Here is a 24267-nt window from a genome sequence, read left to right as displayed (position 1 = left end):
TATTCATTGTCACAATATTGCAAATTGGAGCAATGCTTCTCCGGAGGAAGGACAAGAGTCAGGGTGCCTTGGCGTTCATTTAGTTCTGAAGCCTGACTTTGCAGCCAGCACACGAACCTAAGTCTCCTCTCTCTGTATGCTGCCTGTGTGGGTACTGCATAAAAAGACAGCCTCGATCCACTTCAGTTCAACTTTAATTAATACAATAAGGCTGACTGGTATGGAAATTGGTTAAATTATGATTGGTACAGAAGAAGAAAACTTGAGGGTTAGGATTTCAGTACATGGGTGAGTGCGGGTGGGGGCACAGGAAACTTTACTCCATCGGCGACAAGCTGTAGCAGACCTAATTCAAATGTTTAAAATGATTAAAGGAGCACGGATACGGTTAATGGAACAAAACTATTTTTCTGGTGGGGGAGTTCAAAATGAGGGGACATAGCCTTAAAATTAGAGCTACTCAGGGGTGATGTCAGGAACCACTTGTTCACATAAAGGGTTGGAGAAATCCGGAAGATTCTTCCCCATAAAGTTGTTGAGGCTGGACATCAACTGAAAATTTCAAAATTGAGATTTTGTTAGGCAAGGGTATTAAAGGAGTAAGGAACCAAGGCCGCTAAACAGAGCTAAGACCTAGGATTAACCATGATCCAACTGAATGGAGGAACAGGTCCAAGGGCTAAATGACCTATTTCTGTTCTTATGTTCCTAGAAACATTTCTAACATTTTAGGACTAGTCTGAAGGAGCAGCATTCAGACAGAAATCCATAACCTCTGCATGCTGCTCTCTCTTATTTACTTCCCTTTCTGCCACTGTTTTAATCAAGGCTAGAGACGCATGATTCCGGTTTCCAACAGGGAAGGAATCCGAATCTTGACTTTTATGATTGTCCAATGATCTGACCTTTGTTCTTAAGACTCATGAAAACGTGGGCGGGTTGCTTATGGGCTACTTATAGTAATGGGTGCTGTTGAAGGAAGCAGTGCTGTTGCTTATGGTACTCCGTTAACACAAATTCACCTTTGATAGAACAAACAAAAGGAAAGCACCGCCATCATTCAACTTGACAAGTGCAAAACAATTCTCTGAAGGAAACATGATAAAGTGAAGACTCGTTAGTCACTTTACACATGTTGCTTGCAAAAAATAAGAGCAGAAATAGATGACGACAAGAATCAGAAACATTTATTTAAATGTCAGGCACATTCTTGTTATCAGTAAACAACAGCTGGGTGAGCCTAATGCAATGTTCAACTAACCTTCTGTGAAATCAGCAATACTCACAAATTAATAGACATTTTACCAGACTGGAAAGGTTTTTTTTCTTACTTCTTGGGTACTTTCCTTATATTTGTACTACACATATAGACACTTACACACGCTTAACGTGCATGCAAACTTACACACATCAAAAATGGGGACAACAGGCAAGTGAGTGGTTTAAAAAAAAATTGCAAAATCCAAAAAGGAAAACCACTAAGGGAATACAAGAAAATATTCATAACTTCACCGTTCTTTTGTATGTGACCTTTGGTTTAATCTTTGTCGGGAGTGCTTTTTCAAAAAAATCCTTCAAGGCATGATACCTGACTTTCCTCGGTTTCTTTTCCCTTCACAAAGCTTTGGGCATTTTTCCCCAGCAGTTCTAAGCCTCTCATCCTGATTCCCTCTTGCCCTATCACGTGCCCTCTGTCAAACAGTGTCCTGGTCCCATTCTCCTTCCCAGTGACAGGCAACATGCTGGGAGTCAGGAAATGGAAAAGGCCCTGATGGTTGCATGACACAAGCCTGCAATGTCTCTCTCTCTCCCTCCTCGGGTGTGAGAGAAAGGACAGGACTAGAAAACAGAACTGATTAGAAGCAAGGGTCACATGTTGATGCAAAGAGAATGGAAGGAAAAGAAAATAATGAAGCTGCAGCTACATAAGGTAGGCAGAACTACTCAGCAATGGGAAGTCTGGGCAGCCATTTTTAAGAAGGTTGCCACACAAAAGTAGTGGCATTCATTACTCTGCTACCTTGAATTAGAGATGGGGCTACCATCAGAACTGGAAGAACTAAACAAAATGAAATAGTCAAGATGCCATTGAGCATGTGTACAATAGTGTAAATATAGCAAATTCAAAAGAGGATTGCTTGGTGTTGTAGAGGAAAAAAAGTGACTTTTGGATAAGTTTAATATAATTCAACGCAAATTCAAAACATACCTGCAAATGCACTTGAAAACAAGCCTAAAGCATGTGTGTCATCCACCCATTTGATATCGAATCCTTTCTTCCTACCAAATAAAAAGCACTCAAAGTTAGATCATTTACAAAAGAAATGAAATAGCTGTTAGAATCAAAACGGTTAAGAGTCATACAAATCCATGCAGACAAAAAGGCAAGGCTCTCCAGTGTCACAGTTAACAAAGGTAGCCTACAGCTGAGCCAGACTGAAAGTGCCTGGTTTTAGTCTCGGTTTACATTAATTTACTTAATTCAACTAAGCTAGCAGCTAATTGGCTTCAGCGCCCTGGGTTAGGGAAGGGGAAATCAGCCAAGGTTGTATTGGTGAGGACAGAATTGGCTCAGATCCAGGTAATTACCAACACTGACCATCTAAAACAAAAACAGAATTACCTGGAAAACTCAGCAGGGCTGGCAGCATCGGCGGAGAAGAAAAGAGTTGATGTTTCGAGTCCTCATGACCCTTCCACAGAACTGACCATCTTGTCTCACACAAGGGGAGGCGAGTTAGATGGAGTATAGGAGGTTACTGGGGCCAGTGAAACTGTACCCCAGTGTGGGGAGGACAGGAAAAGAAAGAGGGAGAAAATTTGGAGACATAAACAGTGAGCCAAATTGGAATTTAGCCATTGTTCAGCACATAGCAAGGTCCCCACAGGGGGAATCATTGGGTAAGGTTAGAAGTTGCTTGTGTATCTTCTGAGTCATACTGAAGCACTTTGCCAACTGATCACCTACTTATCTGGCTCAGCAGCAAAGAATGCACTCCACAAGATGGCAAACAAACGAAAAAAGAGAAAGACACAATTTCGACAAAATAAATCACAATTAATAAGTCTTGAAGATGTGAAAAGAAGAAATTAGCAACAGATTGATAACTTCACAGGCATGGCAATACAGCTGGAATTGTCAAATCTGATTATCTTCCTCCTAGCACAAATATAACAAGTGATACACTGCGACAGCAATGAATCTGATTATTGAAGTAATGGCATAATTACAAGGCATTTAGAAATTAATTTTGCACAACTGAACGCTGAACTTGTAACCCCCCAACCATAATGGCATGCTATGCCGTGCAATACACAATACAGCTTGATTAGAGAGTCAGACTTGCATTTATATAGCACCTTATCAGCACTCAAAAGCACTTCACAATGAATTACTTTGCAGTTGGCAACTGTTGATGGCAGCAGCTGTTTTGTGTACGGCAATGATCCACAAAATAGCAATGAAACAAACAACTACTTTTGGTTTAGTGGGCTGAGGGAAGCATGCTGGCCAGGTTATCAAGAGAATTCCTTGCTCTTCTTTGAATGGCATCATGGACTCTGTTAACATTGACCTGGACAAGGAAATGAGAACAGGATCTTGAACAGTGCATGTTTCTATTAACACTGAACTGGAGTGTCAGGGCTGCAAATACTGCATTTGCTGATACTTCACCACACTGGGATCTAAATCCCCAAATTCCTAGGCAGCCTTTTTAAGCGCTGCAGAGTGACCAAGCTTGTGCATAAAGTTGCAAAGTTCGTCAACAATCCTCGTAGGTCACAATAGACAGACAGTAATTACTGATAAGGGATGCCAATCGACCCATATACATCCTTCTTACATTTAAACTTGTGCTCTCCCTTCCATCATTGCAGCTAACAAGCTCTTGAGTGCTTTGAAAGCTTTTGCCTCCAGTACCCAACCAGGCAGTCCAGGTATTAATCATGATTTGTGCTTGCTGACATTAGTATTGTTGCCTTTTACTAGTTTACCTTCATGTCCCCTTGTAATACATTTGTGAGAGTTAACTTAGAACACGGGCCCTGGGTTAACTGTTAGTAAGCCACATATAAATCCCCCAACACCTTCCACCTTTCAAGCCTGAGTTTCTTTTGCTATTTCCTCTGACACAAGGGAACAGCCTCACTAAGTTCACCCCATTGAATTAAATTCCAATCAGATGTTTTTAGAGTAGAGGAAGGCGAGAGCAGGCTAGAAGTGATCACCTTTAGGCTAGAACTAAAGTGCAGGTCCTCAGCTACATCACATATCCCCTGTTGTTTGGCAGGTAAAAACCCAAATGGAACAGCAACTGTGGTGACCACAGTGTTCCAGTCAAAGTGCATGGGTACTTTTACCAATATTTATAGTAAGTACACAGAAAGAAAATGAGTAATTTATTGCAATTGTTGTACCTCAGGAAAAACAGTGAAAAGGGCAGGAAGGGGGCAATTCTCTTTCATGTGTAAAGTTGAAGAAAAATTCTTCCATTAAACTGCCTGCCGGTGACAGCTTAATAAACCAATTTCTTTAATTTTACACATCTCTTTGCCCTGTGCATAGTCAATGTAAAATGCCATTTTAAACCAGGAGGGATTTTCTTCCATGCAAATATCCTGAGGTACTTTAATGTCGGCTACAAAATAAACCATAGCTATTGTATCCCTCAACGCTAACTTCAAAAATGTGAAGTTTTACTTAATTCCAAGCAGTTGGGTATTTTTAGCCTTAGACACACAATAATTTAAAGGTCATTTAAGCAGTATGAAAATTCAGGGGAGATTCTTGCGAGGGAGCAACAATTTACCAGTTCAAGTGAGGTTTATCTGCCCTAACCTGCCTTGTGCCTAGGGCACAATTACATAGTGAGTGTAATAAAGGGCTAACAGCCTAGACATTGAGAGTTGAATTCGATAATACTGATAATTTGTGGATTAGTATCAGGAAAATAATCACCATGAAAGCAGCCAGATTATTGTAAAAACCCAACTGGCTTTCTATGAAAGGAATTTGCTACTCCCTACCTGATCCTGCTTATACCTTACTCCAGTTCCACAATACATGGCTGTTATTTTTGGAATTAAAATTCAAAGGAATATCCACTACTGCATCAGTATAATATGTGCATTTCCCAATATCCCTGTGACTTTGTTGAGGAAAAACTGTCAATTAAATGGCAGCTTAATGGATCTTTTGTGCTTAGATTCAAACTCATCGGGAGCTCACTTCAGAGTTTAAACAGTTGGCAAATCTACTGCCCTTCGTCAACTGGTTGTACATCTGAGCCCCTATCCCAGGTTTGAACTCATAACCTAGACTGACACTGCAATGCAGTACTCAGAGTGGGCTCCACTGTACTTTGGATACGGTATTAAAACTTGGGGACTGTCTCCCTGTTCCTTCATTCAGATGGACATTAAAGATCTTGTTTAGGGAGGACTCTAAGAGGAGCAGAGATTTACCACCCTGCCACATTCCTTTAAACAATGCCACCTAAAAAAGCGACTGCTCATTAAGAGTTCTAACGATAAGCTACAGTTAAATGGAAAATTGTCCCTTGTTTTCAAATCACACCATGGGTTTGCCCCCAGTAATTCTGTATATGCCCCCAGCTATTTCTGTATACTCCTCCAGCCCTGCAACTCTCTGAATATCTGCACGCCTCCAACTCTGGCCTCTTGAGCATCCTGATTTTAATTGCTTTACCACTGGTAGTCATGCTTATAGCTGCCTGGATCCTAAACTCTGGAATTTCCTCCCCAAACCGAGTCTCTGCTTTGCTTTCCTTCTTTAAGATGCTTCTTTAAATTCACCTCTTTGACCAAGCTTTCAGTCATCTCCCCCAACAGCTCCCAATGTGGCCCAGTGTCATATTTTGTTTTATAATATGAACATACGAGTTAGGTGCAGGCCTGCTCTGCCATTCACTAAGATCGTGGCTGATCTGAATTTTACCTCAATCCCACATTCCTGTCTATCCCCAATAACCTTTCACCCCCTTACTAATCAAGAATCTATCTTGCTCTGCCTTAAAAATATTCAAAGACTCTGTTTCCACTGCCTTTTGAGGAAGAGAGTTCCAAAGACTCTCAACCCTCAGAGAAAAAATTCTCCTCATCTCTACCTTAAATGAACAACCCCTTATCTTAAACAGTGACTCTTAGTTCTGGATTGTCCCACAAGAGGAAACATCTTCTCCACATCCACCTTGTCAAAACCCTTCAGGATCTTAAAGGTTTCAATCAAGCCGCCCCTTACTCTTCTAAATTCCAGTGGATCCAAGCTTAACCTGTCCAACCTTTCCTCATAAGACAACCTGCCCATTCCTGGTATTAGTCTAGTAAACCTTCGCTGAACTGCTTCTAACTCATTTACATCTTTCTTTAAATAAGGAGACTAGTACTGTGCACAATGCTCCAGATATGGGCTCACCAATGCCCTGTACAGCTGAAGCATAACCTCCCTACTTTTGTATTCAATTCCCCTCACAATAAATCATATCATTCTATTAGCTTTCCTAATTCCTTGCTGTACCTGCATATTAACCTTTTGTGATTCGCGCACTAAGACACCCAGATCCCTCCGAATCTCAGAGCTCTGCAATCTCTCGCCATTTAGATAATAAGCTTCTTTTTTTTATTTTCCCTGACAAAATGAACCATTTCACATTTGCCCACATAATACTCGATCTGCCAGATCTTTGCTCACTCACTTAACCTATCTATGTCACTTTGTAGTCTCCTTACATACTTTTCACAATTCACTTTCCTACCTATCTTTGTGTTGTTAGCAAATTTAGCAACCATTCCTTCGGTTCCTTCATCCAAGTTATTTATATAAATTGTAAAAAGTTGAGGCTCCAGCAATGATTCCTGCAAAGCTTGCTAGAGGGATAAAACTAAAAAACTGCAGATGCTGGAAATCCAAAAAACAAAAACAAAAATACCTGGAAAAACTCAGCAGGTCTGGCAGCATCTGCGGAGAGGAGCACAGTTAATGTTTCGAGTCCGAATGACCCTTCAACAGAACTAAGTAAAAATAGAAAAGAGGTGAAATATAAGCTGGTTTGGGGGGGTGCGGTGGGTAGAGCTGGATAGAGGACCAGTGATAGGTGGAGATAACCAAAAGATGTCACAGACAAAAGGACAAAGAGGTGTTGAGGTGTTGATATTATCTGAGGAACGTGCTAATTAAGGGTAGAAAGCAGGACAAGAAAGGTACAGATAGCCCTAGTGGGGGTGGGATGGGGTGAAGGAATCAAAAAAGGCTAAAAGGTAGAGATAAAACAATGGATGGAAATACATTTAAAAATAATGGAAATTGGTGGGAAAAGAAAAATCTATATAAATTATTGGAAAAAAAAGGGGGCCGGGGAATCGGAAAGGGCGTGGGGATGGAGGAGAGAGTTCATGATCTAAAATTGTTGAACTCAATATTCAGTCCGGAAGGCTGTAAAGTGCCTAATCCGAAGATGAGGTGCTGTTCCTCCAGTTTGCGTTGAGCTTCACTGGAACAATGCAGCAAGCCAAGGACGGACAAGTGGGCATGAGAGCAGGGTAGAGTGTTGAAATGGCAAGTGACAGGGAGGTCTGAGTAATGCTTGCAGACAGACCAAAGGTGTTCTGCAAAGCGGTCACCCAGTCTGCGTTTGGTCTCTCCAATGTAGAGGAAACCGCATTGGGAGCAACGAATGCAGTAGACTGAATTGAGGGAAGTGCAAGTAAAATGCTGCTTCCCTTGAAAGGAGTGTTTGTGCCCTTGGACGGTGAAGAGAGGGGAAGTAAAGAGGCAGGTGTTGCACCTTCTGCGGTTGCATGGGAAGGTACCACGGGAGGGGGTTGAGGTGTAGGGGGTGATGAAGGAGTGGAGCAGGGTGTCCTGGAGGGAACAATCCCTGCGGAATGCAGCCGGGAGTGTTAAGGGAAGATGTGCTTGGTGGTGGCATCACGCTGGAGTTGGCGGAAATGGCAGAGGATGATCCTTTGAATGCGGTGGCTGGTGGGGTGATAAGTGAGGACAAGGGGGACCCTATCATGTTTCTGGGAGGGAGAAGAAGGTGTGAGGGCGGATGCGCGGGAGATGGGCCGGACACGGTTAAGGGCCCTGTCAACCACCGTGGGTTAAGGAAAAAGGAGGAAATGTCAGAGGAACTGTTTTTGAAAGTGGCATCATCAGAACAGATGCGACGGAGGCGAAGGAACTGAGAGAATGGGATGGAGTCCTTACAGGAAGCGGGGTGTGAGGAGCTGTAGTTGAGGTAGCTGTCGGAGTCGGTAAGCTTGTAATGGATATTGGTGGACAGTCTATCACCAGAAATTGAGACAGAGAGGTCAAGGAAGAGAAGGGAAGTGTCAGAAATGGACCATGTGAAAATGATGTTGTTAGAGGGATATTTCTTTTATGTTAAAGGCTCTATATAAATACAAGTTGCTGTCCTTATAAATGTTAACTGAACTGCTGCGCATTCCCAAAATTTTCTGCCTTTGTTTCAACAACCTAGCTCCTGGCCTAGAATAATAGCTGTTTGCACCCTGGTAACAGTTGCTGTGTTCCAGTAATAATTCATTGTGTGGAATGTTTTGAAAGGTTTTGATATGATAAGGTGATCAGTAAATGTAAACATTCAAAAACAGAATATCCCCTATGGTCACAGGTGAAAATCTGATGTGATTTAAAAAAAAAACTCCTTGAACTTGGTGATGCCAACCTCACTTTTTTCACACGGATGTGCCTAAAAGTGGCAAGTTTAAAAGGGAATCTTCAAACAGACTCAAATAAATATACATTTATGTTATAGAATGTGCTCAGTGGTCCATCAGCTCAAGTCGCATAAGTTAGTTAATAAATCTACCAGTCAACTGAGCTCATAAGGGAGCACTTTCAACCCCGACATCAGTCTGGTAGCTTCTAGATTTCACTAAGCTCAATTCTGTCCTCACCTGACAACCAGATTTGCACAATTTCAGCAGAGGTTGCTGGAATGGCATCAAAAGCAGCAGTGTAATTCAAGAAAGGCTGGGAAACATTTCTTCATTGTAAATGATGGCAGAATTGTGGAACTCTCACAAAAAGCAGTAGATGATAATTTAATCATTTTACGTCTGAGATTGCTAGCTAAGCCAGCCAAGGGTATTAAAGGATTAGGAGTCAAGGCAGGAGGGATGGAGTTAGGATATAGGTCAGTCATGAGCTCACTGAAGGGCGGAATAGGCTCAAGGGGCTGCTGTTCCTGAACCAGGGGACATTGAGACCAGTGCTGGCTCCCCTACTACCAACCTCTCTGGGATCAGTCGGCTCAATGCAATGAATCAAAGACTAAATTTGCTTGGCCTGTAATAATGCAGCTGCTTGCAGGATACATTTGCTGAGCCACTGGGGGAGCTTCAACTAAAAAATAAAAACAAGGCAAAGAAAATACTTATAGAACAAAAAAAATGAACAGAGCCGTCAAATTAGTGCAAGTATTCTGGAATTTTGGTTAAAAAAAATGACGCAACTCAAATGGCTGAGGAGACCAAAGAAAGTCTTATTTATGACTTGTCAGAAATTCTAGACATGAAGATTCCGAAGTAAATAAATCAGAAAAACCATCAACCATTTCCAAGTGATTTTCTTGCCACGTATGCAAATTGTAATGGATGAGAATGACCAGTGAGGAAGAGAAATGTTCAACCTTTATATACTTGTAATAATGTAAACAAAAAATCAAAATGATCCCTGAATCTGGAGGAATATAACTGCAAGAACTCAAACCATTAAAAGGAAACATGCAACACTCAATTTTACATAAACGTGAAATAAAACTAAGCACTTTACTAATTTCCATCCTGTTCCCTTTTCTCAGTCTTCTCCCTCTCTGCTTTGACTTCAGTTTTACTCTTGCCCTGCCTAAATGCCGTATACTCCATTAAATCAACCCTAAATTTAATTTTTCACTGATTTCCAACCAGCTGCCACGATTCCAGAGGAAAAAGCAACCTTAAGAAAACACACTGCCTAAAATGGCTGCAATTGAGTTTCTAAACTTGAATATTAACAATGTCGCAAATATGACTGTCAAATTTATAATGCATTTTTAAGTGTCAACCAAAGTGGTTGAACCTGTTCTGAAGAAGAGTCATATTGGACCCAAAACGTTCACTCTGTTTCTCTCTCTCCACGACGCTGCCAGACCTGCTAAGTTTTTCCAGCATTTTCTGTTTTTATTTTAGTTGAACCTGTTGCTGCTTGAAAGTCAAGAGTTAACAAATCATTTTTTTAAGGGTACGAGGGAGAAGAATTGAATCCAAGCTTCTAGTCCCGGCCCTCTGTTTTCCTAATAATTTGGAGCTGCTGCTTCTGTGGCCAGGCAAGGGTTAGGATTCCATATATTGGTCAGAAATACTTGTGTCACTTTGGATGCAAGTTAATGAGCCTAGCATTTCAGATTTTTCTCCTCACAGCAATAAGCTCAGCCAAACATGGGATAATAAATCATCTTCAAGAGATGAATGGTAGATTTATGAAGTCAATATCAGTTTTTTTTGTAACATACACTATACTTGCCAAAAATTAAGTTCAAGTATTAAAAGTGTCAGACATTTAATATCTGTTGAATTCTACATTAATGCGGGACTGCAATGAGAGGGCCTTTCCACCAGGATCAATTGTCTAGACCTTCAAAAGAATCCACCTCCAAGTCTAAACTGCATTCATTAAAACAAACTATCTCATAGAGCTTCAAGTGTGCATTGATGAAAGGTGTTGCCTCCTGGTCCTAAAGGCTACAGTCTAAATGCAAATCAGATTCACACAAAAAAAATAATTGGTGCAAATTACTAACTATACCATTCAATTATTTCAGATCGAATGTCTATGCTGTACCTTGAATGCGCCCAATTAGACTTAGTGAGTGACTGAATGGGGTACAAGCAAGAAAATCACATGCATTAACCAAAAATGAAATACAAGGTATTGATCCTTCAAATTGGCACACCGTAGAGGAAAGTTATCTCAGTATCCAACAAGACAGATTACAGTTGTGCCAAAGGGAGGAGTGCTGAATGGTTATCAGGGGCTTTCAGAGAAGATCGGGAAATAATTGAGTGAAGCCAGAACGCCAGGTATCACAACCTACTCTCACAACATCTCAGCTCAGTATTGGGAGAGATTCCGCTGGGAGTCCAAGAGTAAGCTTTGAGCAGATTTTTGACAGTAAAGAAAGAGGTCAATGATGTTTAGAGAGAGAGGGTGAGAGAAAGATCAAGGTGGAACGGAATGTAGATGAAAATTCTGCAAACATTAATAGAACAGGAAGAGGAGAAAAATTAACCAGAATTGGGAGAGCAGAAGATCTGTACTTGAATTAAAGGCTGGAGAAGACTGCAGGAATAGAGTACAGGAACACTACAGGGGGCTGAAGATCATCCTTTTTGTACAGTATGAGTAATGGAACCATTTCAATTCCATTGAAAAAGATTCTGTACTTCACTACAATTACATTTTTGATGTGGGTAATTATTGTGCAGTCACATCTCAAAAGACATAATATTCAATTTATCACTCTTTCCTACACACCATCACCCCCCACCACAACCTCCATCCAAGCTTAATTTTGTCTCCCGTCTATCCTGAAGATGTCAAGCTGTGCTAGCCCCCGTAAGTTCTTTGGTATCTCATCTATGTAGCTGTCTTTCCTACTTGAGTCAATGCAGTGAGCACCTACTTAAAAGGAATCACAGCTAAGTCTAATACCGTCCTCATCAAATACCCATACACAGGCTATTAGTAGTGTTCAACTCTGCCAGCCTTTCCCATCCTCACCCTGGGGACACCACGGCCACTTATAGTGGTCCAAATGAAATCATCTGACTTCATCTAGGTCGTGAATTGAACTTGGGGTCTTCTGGTCTGGATGCCTCAGGATTAGAATGGGCAATTCTTTTACCAAATAGGCTACTGGAGGCTGTTTACATAGTGTACTGCAACATGCTCAGTGATCCGCATGAGATGTGGAGCCACACTAATAATATCATGGAAACACTAAACAATGAAAACGTGAATCATGTAAATAATCGAGGGCCTTTTTTTGGTGAACTTGGCAGTCATCCAAGGACTTCAAACCGTTTTCACCCTATTGATAGTTTACTGGATACATACTGATAACTGGAGAAAGCTCGCAGCAAATCTTCAGTCTTAAATCCTGCAGGAAAATCATAAATCTCGACAATGTGTGAAAATTCGGAATCATCTATGTCTGGCTCTGCTGGCTGGTAGTTGTAATAGTTGAAGCAAGGATCCTGAATATTCTTCTTAGGCTTGTTATCCACGGTTAGCTGAAAGAAGAAAAGAAAGCAAGTTCAAGGAGCAGGATACCAAAAGTTTGATTCAATGCCACACACACATTTCATATACTTTTTTGGTGGTGTGGACTGGAGATGTGAGGTTATAATTCATTTGGTATTCCACTCTTCCCAGTTGCTAACTCCCACTAGCTTGCTTCTTTCTTCAGAATATTGAAGACTTCTCTGATTCTGTTGTGAAAAACCTACTGATGAGGGAAATTTCTTTTAACTAGCTAGCCAAGTGCTGTCAGTTTCCAAACCCATCCATAACCCACCTTTCCCCCAAAAGCCATCCCTCAAAAAAACACAAAGGAGAGGTGACAAGTTCAAAATGCCAGCTGAAGCAGAGATCTGAAATCTGGCTCCCATTTCGGAGGCTCTCTTTACCTTGCTAAGAAACATAACCTAAAAAGATGCACCACAAATAAAAATATTAATTTTATAGAAAAACAGCCTGTGGCAATTAAAACCTGGATTTTTCCAGATCGTTTAGAATAAAACCTACTTGGTTCCTAGTTTGCCAGCTGCATCCAGACTTCATCAATAGAACTGTCGCACACATTAGAACAAAACTGTATCACCAAGAGGTAACTCATCTAACAGCAAACAACTGTAATTACAAAAAGTCCCCGAATCAAAGGTGGGGGCGGGGGGGGAGAGAATGTTTATTTTAACTACTGTACTTCATCTCCTCTGAAAAAAAAAAGATTCTGGCATGTTAACATTTGTACTAATTGGATTTCTTTACTGACCGTGTCACGTCGAGGTGCTGCATTACCCTCCTGTCAAAAACAAATAGCACCAGTGTTTGAAGCAGCATGATAATGCAGAATAATGGACATTCAGGAACAACGTGACTGTGACTTACATCGACAAGTTTCCAGGCTGTTTTGAAACACAGAGGCAAAAAAGTACAAATGGCTTTTAAGGATAGAAATTGAGCTTTAAAAATAAGTTATGGCCTTTACCTCACTTTCTATCATCAATTCTAATTATTATTATGGCCTCAATAAAAGAAAACAGCCAAGTGCTAATTCGGGAGTACTTCAGTAATAGGCAAGATGGTCAAAGGTAGGAGAGATGTCCTACATGGCCACTTAGACAAAGAAGGCCTTCTAACAGTCAGGGAGAGAAGGCTATCTCTTAGCAATTTAACAGAACCTCTGTTGAAGGAGTCACCAGGTTAGAGGATGAGGATAACTCAGCAAGATTGTCTATCAGGAATTTCAGAAAGTTCTTGCACCCCTTGAGGGAATAGAATGGAAGCCAGGGGTGAATGAGAGAGACCTGGATGTTACAGTGCATCATTTTCTAAAGGTTCATGACCAATAGTGTGAAGCCATAGCTGGGACAGTTGGGGTATTTGGTTTAGTCATAGGACAATTCACTACAAAATAAAGCACACCATTTAGTCCTTGTACAAGGCCTTGGTTAGATCTCAATTAGAATACTGTAGCCATTTTGATTTCTATCACATGGCGGGAGATATTGAGGCTTTGGTAAGGGTGGAGAGGAGGGTTGCAAGACTAAATGTCTGGTTTACAACATTTTAGTTACCCAGATAGACTCAAACTCTAGGCCAGTATACATTGGAAAAACAGACTCGGGGAAGATCCGATTGAGGTTTATAAAATAACAAAGAGATTAGATTGTGTTTATGTGGACAATTATTTCAACTGGATATGTTAGGGAGGACCAGGTGTCACCCTTACAAGTTATGCAAAGGTTTTTTAAAATTCTTTCATGGGATGTGGGTGTCATTGGCAAGGCCAGCATTTGTTGTCCTAGAACTGAGTGGCTTGTTATGCCATTTCAGAGAGAAGTTAAGAGACAACTACATCAATTCGGTCTGGAGTTACATGCATGCCAGACAATGCAAGGATAGCAGATTTCCTTTTCGAAAGGGTATTAATAAACAAGCTAGGTTTTTAGGACAATTGATGATAGTTTCATGGCACCATTACTGAGACTAGCTTTCAATTCCAGATCCTAATTCATATGTATTTAAATTCCACAAGCTGCCATAGTGGGATTTGAACCCGTGTCCCCAGGGTGTCTGAGCCTCTGGAATACTGGACAAGTGACATTGCCACTGGTTTTTCTTCATCTCAAAGAATAGTGGAGCTCTGGAGCAGGCAGTTGGCTTGTGCAGTGTGTGTCCACAGAATTGTTTCAAGGGAGAGCCGGACCTGTTTTTGACTGGGATGCAGAGAGCCTCCTATGAGGTAGATATCTGTAATACAAGTCAGGGTCAGTATGGTAGCCTGGACTAGCTTCAATCGCCCAAGGTGGGGGAGGGTCAATCATCTAAGGGGAGGGCGGTCAGAGAGGAATTTTTGAGATTGTTTTTCCCCAATTGACCTGGGGTTTTAGGTGGCTTTTTGTCTCTCCTAAGAGATTCCATGACTCAAGGTGGGTAAGGCGTGCTTGTATCATGATGCACAACACATCACAATTATGTGGAACGAGTTAGATGGACCAAAGGGTTTTTTTCCTATCTGTTATTTTCATATCTTTCATATGAGAACTTCTCCAATTGTTCAGTTAGTGGTGATGCTATCTGTACAGAGTTAGCTGGAGCAGTGGAAGCATCTAAATTTAGGCATGGTACACTGGGTCTAGGAGAGGGCTGAGGAAGAGAAAAATTGACCCAAGCGTTCCCATACCTGAATAATTTTGAGCAGCATTTTCTGGAAAATGTGTGAATTCTAGAACAAGATAATCCCAAAGGTTGAACTGCCTACCCAGGCCCAGGTTCTGTGAACACATCCGAAGGATAGTGATCCTTGATCAACATTTATGAAGACCAGTTGGAAAAATGTTCCAATGGCACTTGAGACCAAAGACTGGGCCTGAAACAGATCACTGAAACTTTAAACAAAAAAAAAACGGCTTCTTTAAGTTCTACATTACAACAGAGACTATATTTCAAAAGTACTTAATTGGTTACGCAGTATTTTGGGACCTGATGGGGGTCATGAAAGAATTTACATTTACATAGAACCTATCTTTCTCTTTTTTCCACACACTTCCTTCAGAATCAGCACTGCATCAAAGTTCCTTATCAAATACTTTTTTGGAAATAGTTGCTCATCCATTATGACCATTCCTGTGCATAAGTCCAGTTAAAATAAAAAAGATATATTTGCATATTGCTTTTCGTGACCACCGGACGTCTCAAAACATTTTACAGCTGGTGAAATACTTTTGAAGTGTAGTCACTGTTTTAATGTAGTGCTTAAACAATCTTCCGATTGAAATGTTCCCCAGTGCATGCCTTCAAGCCTGATATATTTGTTTCACATAATGGCCCTGCAACCATGAGTTTGCTGAATAAACATGCAGGCATGGTTCTTTCTGATTCACCAGGAAATAAAACAATTATTGATATTGCCCAATGTGATCAACAACTTGTACTTCAGAAAGTCGTCTTAGAATGTTTCACAGAGCTAAGAAGGAGAAAAGCTTCAATATTTCACTATCACACTTTTATCTTGTGTTTTGGCTTTGAATATATACACTAGAAAGAAAATTACAGCCAGGAAGAGCTTGTAAAGAGCATCATAAAACATATCTATCATTTTGACACGATAGAACATTCTACCTTTGTTGCAGCCATATGAATGAAAGTTGCTCACATCACAGCAAACAAATGACAAATATGCAACCCAATGTTGTCACTACCATTCCCTTTAAGATGAGCAGCAGCCTGGAAGGTATCGTGTAGGCCTTGTTCTGTGAGAAATAATATGCAGACGCAGCTATACAAAAAATTTGAAGGGACTGTGCACTGATAAAAACTGGTTGCACACAAGCACTAAATCTTAAAGGGAACATTGGCTGTCGCCACCATTGTTTTAATGTGGGAGAGGCAATTCCTTGTTGTAATCTCGGCCAAGATTCAGCTATTCCTCATATACATCCTCCATTACTGACAGATTTACTTTCAGCCACTGTGCTCTTGTGCCCTCCCAAATTTCTCAACCTCAACATCTTCCCTGTGATTTTTAAAAGCCAATTTAAACCTCTCTCGTTGCCTTTGTGCCTTTGACCTCTGCACTTCACCACAACAACCGCCAACCCCTACTGCAGCCACACACTCTACCTCTCTCCTGTAAAGCTTTCCAAGACACTGTCCTAGGATCATCAACTCTAGATGGAAGCATTCCTGGGGGTTTTCTTAGATGATATCCCACTGCCCCACCCTAACCCCATCCTCCCACCATTGATCACTCAACACTTTCATTCTCATGGTTCACCATTTTCCTCAGCCAATTAGTAAACAAACAGACTTCCTAACACAACTGGATGATTCTTGACTGTCAACCTTTCCCCCCACCCAACTAATAAAGTGTTCAAAGAAAATGAAAAAAAAAACATTCAATTGTTTTTTAAAGCCCCCTCGATTTTTCTTCTGAGATGCTCACAGCAGAGCTATATAGATCAATCTGCAATTCCTGGAGACTCCAGGACATTCCTGGACAGCACTGTTAATTATTCGCCATGTAATGAGAAATATAGAAAGGCATGTTGCTGCATTTGCATTATGCCTTTACCTCTTACCTAACAAACAGCTTACTCAATCCTATCATGCCTATTTACCTATTTGCTTTAAAAACAAATCTACATACTCAATACAGCCAGATGGAACAACAGTCGAACAGAGAAGGGGCAAATAATTGGATCATTGAAACATCAAGCCTGAGCAACTATCACTTTACATCGTAAAGAGCTTTTATGGCATCATGGCGGAAAGATTGTCTGAAAATCCTAGTTTTAGAAATAAGAAGGCTTGAACAAGCAAAGGTTATCCAGCTTATAAACCTGTCTTCCACAGACCATTTAATCCCCAGTGAGAACTTTCCGTATAAATAGTTATCCTCAAAACAAATACTAACAAAATCTGCAGAATAGGCATCCATTTCCATTTCACTATTCAAGATTCCCCAGCTTCAGCAGCAGTGAAACCATTGGGTCCTAGGACATAAGAAATAGAAGAGTGAGCCATTCAGTCCTTTGATCTGCTTCAATTCCGCCTTCCTGCACTAATCTCATATCTCAAATCCAAGTATCCAAAAACGTATTCATCGTGTTTTGAATATACTCAATGACTATGCATCCACAGTTCTCTGGGGTAGAGAATTCCAAAGATTCACAACCCTTTTGAAGTGTCAATTATCCCTCGTCAAGAGTCGTGCTGACAAGACCTTGGGAACGTTGCTGAGTTCTCTGGGGAACCTCTACAGTGGCTAGACATAAGAGTACTGAAAACTGTCAGTCTGGGAAATCAGTTACAATGACAAGTATTTCATTTTCAAAGGACCTGTGAAGTCAAAGACAAAGGCAAGAGGCACATCTGGAGGCCATGGGAGTTGCACTGCAATTAAATGCGGTAACATGTTTCTGGAGGTCTGATGCATAAGGTCAGAAGACAACCAACCAAGGGTACACAAAATATTCCACATATTGGCAGCACAACTTCTCTAGAGTTGAAGGTTCCGTTGCTTCGGGTTTAGATAATGCTGGGGCATGGATTTAGATTGAGCCTGGCCTTATGAAATGAAAGCAACCTTTTGCTCTTGGTTGCAAAGGGTCTACATTCAATGAATGCTATCTTTATTTCAAGTGGATATGGGTCCATATGCAAATCTCGAGTATGTGTGGGGTTTAAAACAACAACTCACATCCATCAGATAGATTATAATAATAGTATGCAAAATGGAAGCAAGAAAGCTGACATTGGTTCAGTTTGACTGGAGCGGGGGAAATGGAGGGGGGAGTCACCTGAAGTTGGAGCTTAAACACATCAGAAGGAATGATTAGTAGGGTCATTACTCTGTATCTAATCTACTTTACTTTTGAACTGGGGAAGCCTTGATGCTCAAACTGGAGGCAAAGCTGAGGGCAAAACTTAAAATGGGTGTTTTGCTGCAATTAGCAAAATATTAAAATTGACAGTGAACAGCCTACCTTGAGAAAAAATTCAGTAGGTTAATTTCAGGATTACCTTTTTTAAAAAAAAACGGGCGGGATTGTGCATTGTGATTGGCTGAATTTTTAATCTTGTGCTGTAATTTACCAGGAACCTGGAAGTAGTTGAGCTCCACCTGCTAGCAGTCTGCATGCTTCCCCCAATTCGTGGTAAGGGACAATCTGATTCTTCTATTTGGCCATGCTTTCGTAGGAAAACATGAGTATTTCTTATTACTAACCCCCCACCCGTACATTTTAGAATTCATTTTTTGTTAGATTGTATCTAATTCATATTTTGAGATGGGTGATGAAGGGCTAGGATTTATCACTTTAAACTGTTTCATAGCATGTCTAAGCTACAAGGGAATTCTTAAGGGCCTTTTAGGGCCAAAAGGAGGGATACACGATCAGGCATGACATGGAAAAGGTAGATCCTTCAAATTAACTTGCAAGAATAGGAGCTGGATGACAGGTTCAAACTGAACCTGAAGGTAAATCGAAAGTAAATGGAGAATTGATATTGGGAAGCTCCTTACAAAGAGTTACCAACAAATGGAACAGACTGATAAGAATAGTGTAGGCAAAAACCCGGGATTAATTTAAACACCAATTGGATGCTGCAATAGAGCCAATTTAGTGTCATTCTGGAGGGGTGAACTTGTGCTGAATGACCTTCCTCATCCATAATTATCCCATGTTTCCTCCTCATGAGCTCTTTAAAGACCTTTGTTTTGAGTACTGATCTGAACGATATCACACCAGTTCTGTAACTATTTCTCTGTTAATTGTGTTTAATTTAATGCAGATAAAGCGAATTAATTTGGGTTTCACTTGAGCAGGTATAAAGAGAGGCAGTCAAACTGGAGTGTAGTCTAGCTATAAGGTGTGTAGAATATTTCAGCCTGTAAGTAAATGTACTGAGTAAAGATCGGCTCCAGTTACTACCCTTCATCAAATGGCGTTCACAAATGTGACATCCCAAGTACCTTTCATTTTATTCCTTCCCATTATGGAGCTTAAAAACATCCCCTGTCTTTTCCCTGTCTTACTGGGCTATTTGTTTGACCCTCTAGGTCTTTGGATACCATTTCACTGCCTCAGAGATCATCTTTGCAGATGATCCAAATGTTTTTCATTTCTTCCCAGTTTAAAAAGAAATTGTTCATAATTTGAAGCACCCAATGCCAGCCTACAATCGAAAGTGGATAAGCCAGGCTTGGGCTGACAAATAGCAGATACATTCCAGCCTCACAACTGTTAGACAATGGCCATCTTGAAGAACAGGCCCAAGAAACCCTTCCCTGCCCTTCAATGATACCACCATTAGCTGATGCCTCACTCCATCAATATCCTGGTGGCTCACCATGGACTAGAAGGTTAACTGGATCAGCCCCATCGACAGTTTAGCTACAAGAGCAGGCCAGGGACTGAGTGCACGCCAAACAGTGAATCAAATCTGTACTCCACACAGCCACTCCACCGTCTGCAAGATGCAACTCATGAGTGTAATGGAATACTCACCAGTCAGCTGGTTAGGTGAAACTACAACAACACTGAAGACATTTAACACCATTCAAGACAAATCAGTTTGCTCCTGCCACAGAGTTCAATATCCATTCCCTCTGTCAAAACTATACCACATCTGGAGGGTGTACTGTCTATTGGATTCTCCACAGCAACCCACCAAGCTTACTACAACACATTTCAGCACTATCACCTCCACCACCAAGACAAGAGCAGCGAGATCATGGGAACACCATAACTTTCAAGTAGCTCTGCAATATCACACATATCTGAGTTTAACACATACTGATGTTCCTTCATTATCAATAGGTCAAATTTTCTGCCTAGCACCATCATGGAACGGTCTGAAATGGCTCATGAAAGCCCACCATTACTTTTTAGGGCAACCAGGTTGGACAAAGAAATGTGACCTTGTGTCAGGAAGATATAATAATTCTCATAATGTTATTGGAATTTATTGTAAAAGAGAGTTAATAGTGGGATGTGTGTGTGAGATTTAACTGAATTAGAGGCAGCTAGTGCTTTGATCTAAGAGAGGTTAGGGTTTAAAATGCTAGGCCAGCATTTATTGCCCATCCCTAATTGTCCTTGTTCAGAGAGCATTTACAGTCAACCACATTGCTGTGGGTCTGGAGTCACATGTAGGCCAAACCAGGTAAGGACAGCAGGTTTTCTTCCCTAAAGGACATTAGTGATTTGTATGATGGTTTCATGGTCATCATTAGACTTTTAATTCCAGATTTATATTGAATTCAAATTCCACCATCTGCCATGGTGGGATTTGAACCCAGAGCATTACCCTGGGTCTCTGGAATACTAGTCCAGTAGCAATACCACTGCGCTATCACCTCCCCAATGTTAACTAGATAAACATGGGGAAGTTTAGAAATGGTCTGTTTATTTATCCCAAAGATTACTGGTAAAACTTAGTGCTATGAGAGGGTTTTATTATCAGGGAGATGAAAGTCCAAAGATATAGTGAAACAATGGGTATTTGCATTCAAAGAGGAGGATATGTATAAAGAAGGAGCAAGGGCTGTGTGTAAGGGAAGGCATTTTTATGATCGTACAAGTGTGTGAAAAAGCCTCAGTATCTATGCCTCAAGCTGCTGTCTTCAAAGGACAGAAGTTAAGAAAATTCATTTGGAAGTCGACTTGTTCAGGGTATCATGTTTCTTTGCCCGGGTCTTTTAAAATCTGTATGTCTTACTGTTGCCTTAACAAAAGTGTAACTGGGAGTTAGGTTGATTAGGGGATTTAGAAATTATCATAGCAGTAATTTGTAGATCTATGTATGTATTTGAAGTCATTCCTTCTATTAATGAACGTTTAGTCTAGTTTTGTAAAAACCTAAATGACTTGGTGGTCTTATTACTACTGAATTCAGGGCATGCATCTCAAAATTTACACAAATTGCAAAGCAAGTTGTGACAGTTGTTTCAAGTTTCCCTTTGGGATTTGAACTCAGCATTTACTATCAGCTGTGCCATAACACCTTGCCAACATTACCCACATCTAAGAGCAAATTTTTTTTTAAAAACCACGAACATAGCATCATATGGCCTGCCGTCAAAGTTAAGATTTCCAGATGCGAATATGGAAATATAATCAAACGTTCCTGCATAAAATATAACTTAGGAAATCATTTTACTAATCACATTTCGGAAAAAAAATTTATATAAAAAAGCATTCTTTACCTCTTCTAGGAGATGAGGGTCTAAGCAATCTCCATCATCATTGAAAAGGGCATCCCAAGAGTCATCCTCAGTTTCTTCAGGAATTGGTGTTTCAACACACTCAGAATCTTCTGTGTCAGTGGTTAGTTGGCCCAAATCCAGTGAGATTTGGTTAACACTTTGCAAAACACCACCAATTTCAGCATCCCCCTCTGTGCTGACAGGTTTATTTTCTGTCAGGTCCACTGTAATGTTGCTTTCTTCTTTTAAGGGCCCAGTCTCTTTAGTTTCTCGCTGCACTTCTTGCATGGCTGTAAGGGCAACAAACGTGGAACTTGGGAAATCTGAGCATGGTACATTTCCAAATGAAGTGTTGGGTGGAGTAACGCTGATCTCCCTTAGAAATGTACTCTCAGTTCCCTGTGAGAAAGAGTCATTATCTATCCTAGTTTCATGCTCTGTTGCATTGTTCACAGCAACGGTCTTGTAAGAACTGTTTACTTCAGCTGCTTCAGTGCATGAATATTGTCTACTGCTTCTTTCCATCTGCTGTGCCTCATTTACACCTTTTGAGCATTCTAATACAGTATGTTTCACAGAATCTGAGCATTTGCAGATGGTTAATTTAGAAGATACCAGTTCATTTGTCTTAAGAAAATAGTCAGAATCACAACTTCTGTTCAAGAGAGAGGCAGCATTTGGATGTAGAAATTTGTTTACATCAGTCTCAAGTTCTCTTGCTATTGAATCTACATCATTGGGACTGTTGTTATTTCCGTGTTCTGACTGTTCACCATCAGATGTATTTGCTGTAATCTGTTGAGCAGGGGCTGGGATTTCTGTGTAACTGGATTTCATTCCTTCCGCATTACTCTCAGCCATTGAACTGGTAACTTGAAGTAAACCGTTTGCTGCTACATCAATATTATTACATTTTTCTGACATTGCCTCTTTATGCATCAGTTCTTTCTCTCTACTGTGCAATTTACTACTGTTTGATCCTGCTCTACATTTTTGCTGGGTCACCTTCTTTCCTTTTAAGTGCTTTGATTCCGATCTGGTTCCTTCACCTGATCTCCTCCCTCGTACAGAGTTCATGGCTTGCCTCTTTTTAAAATCTTTGTTGTTGCACTCTCCTTTGCTTTCTTCCTGTTGAGGCAAGTTGGTTTCTGCACGCATCTGCTCATGGGGGACTCTCAAGCCATTGCAAGAAGATACCTTTAGAACAGCACTTGCTTCACTCTTTTCTACCGCATTTATCGTGTTTGTGAGCACCTTTCGGACTTCTCCCTCTTGTTTGGGACCACAATCGAGCTGCTGCTCCACGCTCAGATGCCGTCGAGCTCTGGGAACGTACAGAGCTTTGTCTGGCCTCTTTGACCGTGGTTTGCTCTTGTCATGTTCCTGCTCCATAGAGTTTTTCTTATCTGGAAGACAACAAAATAAAGTCAAATGTTCAATCCACTTCACCGCTGTCCATTAACAATAGACTGCAATAGCTTCTGAAAATAAAAGTTTTGTCAAGCTGAACAAAAGGGTATGTTGTCACTCCTTATGCAATAGTTAAATATGGCAACCTTTGCCTAAATTGAAGTGGTTCCTTTCAGTAGAGTAGTTATTTCTCTTTAATGTTTTCATGCTGGTCTCCCAGAAGGATCAGCACACACAATTTTAGATCTTCAGCTTGAAAGGCGGATCTTGTCAAAATATTTTTTTTTTGAAAATCATGTGCAAAGCTGAAAAAAAATGATTCAAACACACTAAAAGGATAGCCTGCCTTTCCTACTGTCAATCAACCATAAAGACACATCTTAGTTTATAAGATCATAAGACGCAGGAGCAGAAGTAGGCCAATCGGCCGATCGAGTCTGCTCCGCCATTCAATGAGATCATGGCTGATCCAATAATCCTCAATTCCACTTTCCTGCCTTTCACCATAACCCTTGATTCCCTTATTGATTAAAAATATGTCCATCTCAGCCTTGAATATACTTAACGACCCAGTCTCTACAGCCCTCTGCAGTAAAGAATTCCACAGATTCATTACCCACTGAGAGAAGAAATTCCTCCTCATTTCTGTGTTAAATGGGCACCCCCTTACTCTGAGATTAAGCTCTCTGGTCCTAGATTCTCCCACAAGGGAAAACAACCTCTACCCTGTCAAGCCCCCTGAGAATCTTATATGTTTCAATAAGGCCGCCTCTCATTCTTCTAAACTCCGATGAGTACAGACCCAATCTACTCATTCTCTCCTCATAAGAAAATCCCTCCATACTTGGGATCAGCCTAGTGAACCCTCTCTGGACTGCCTCCAGTATATCTTTCCTCAGATAAGGGCATCAAAACTGTCACAATATTCTAGGTGTGGTCTATCTGGTGCCTTGTAGAGTTTTAGCAAGACTTCCCTTTGAAATAAAGGTCAACAATCCATTTGCATTCCCTATATGTATATGAACTTGTATGTTAGCTTTTTGTGATTCATGCACAAGGACCCCAATACCCTCTGTGCCACAGCTTTCTGCAGTCTTTCTCCATTTAATATTCAGCTCCCCTATTCTTCCTGCCAAAGTGCATAACCTCACATTTTCCCACATTAAATTTCATCTGCCAAGTTTTTGCCCACTCACTTAACCTGCCTATATCCCTCTGTCATCTTGTGTCATCCTCACCACTTGCCTTCCCACCTATTTTTGTGTCATCCGCAAACTTGGCGATAGTATATTCACTTCTCTCATCCAAGTCATTAATATATACTGCAAATAATTGT

At 40.8% G+C, this 24267-nt stretch overlaps 1 protein-coding gene across 1 annotated transcript in view; it reads right to left on the bottom strand.

Moving 5' to 3' along the window:
• The window catches only part of r3hcc1l (R3H domain and coiled-coil containing 1-like), a 134457-nt gene that overhangs the window by 27785 nt on the left and 82405 nt on the right, over nt 1-24267 (bottom strand). The window contains exons 2-4 of the mRNA XM_041210300.1: nt 21522-22927; nt 12143-12318; nt 2210-2280 (exon numbers count right to left, since the gene is read on the bottom strand). Coding sequence (XP_041066234.1) covers nt 2210-2280; nt 12143-12318; nt 21522-22913 — 1639 coding nt within the window. The 5' untranslated portion in view covers nt 22914-22927. The remainder of the gene's footprint in view (nt 1-2209; nt 2281-12142; nt 12319-21521; nt 22928-24267) is intronic.

This window comes from Carcharodon carcharias, chromosome 17, assembly GCF_017639515.1.
Source record: "Carcharodon carcharias isolate sCarCar2 chromosome 17, sCarCar2.pri, whole genome shotgun sequence".
Classification (NCBI taxonomy): Eukaryota; Metazoa; Chordata; class Chondrichthyes; order Lamniformes; family Lamnidae; genus Carcharodon; species Carcharodon carcharias.
The sequence above is the reverse complement of the archived record's forward strand: the minus strand, read 5'-3'. Positions and strand labels throughout refer to the sequence as shown.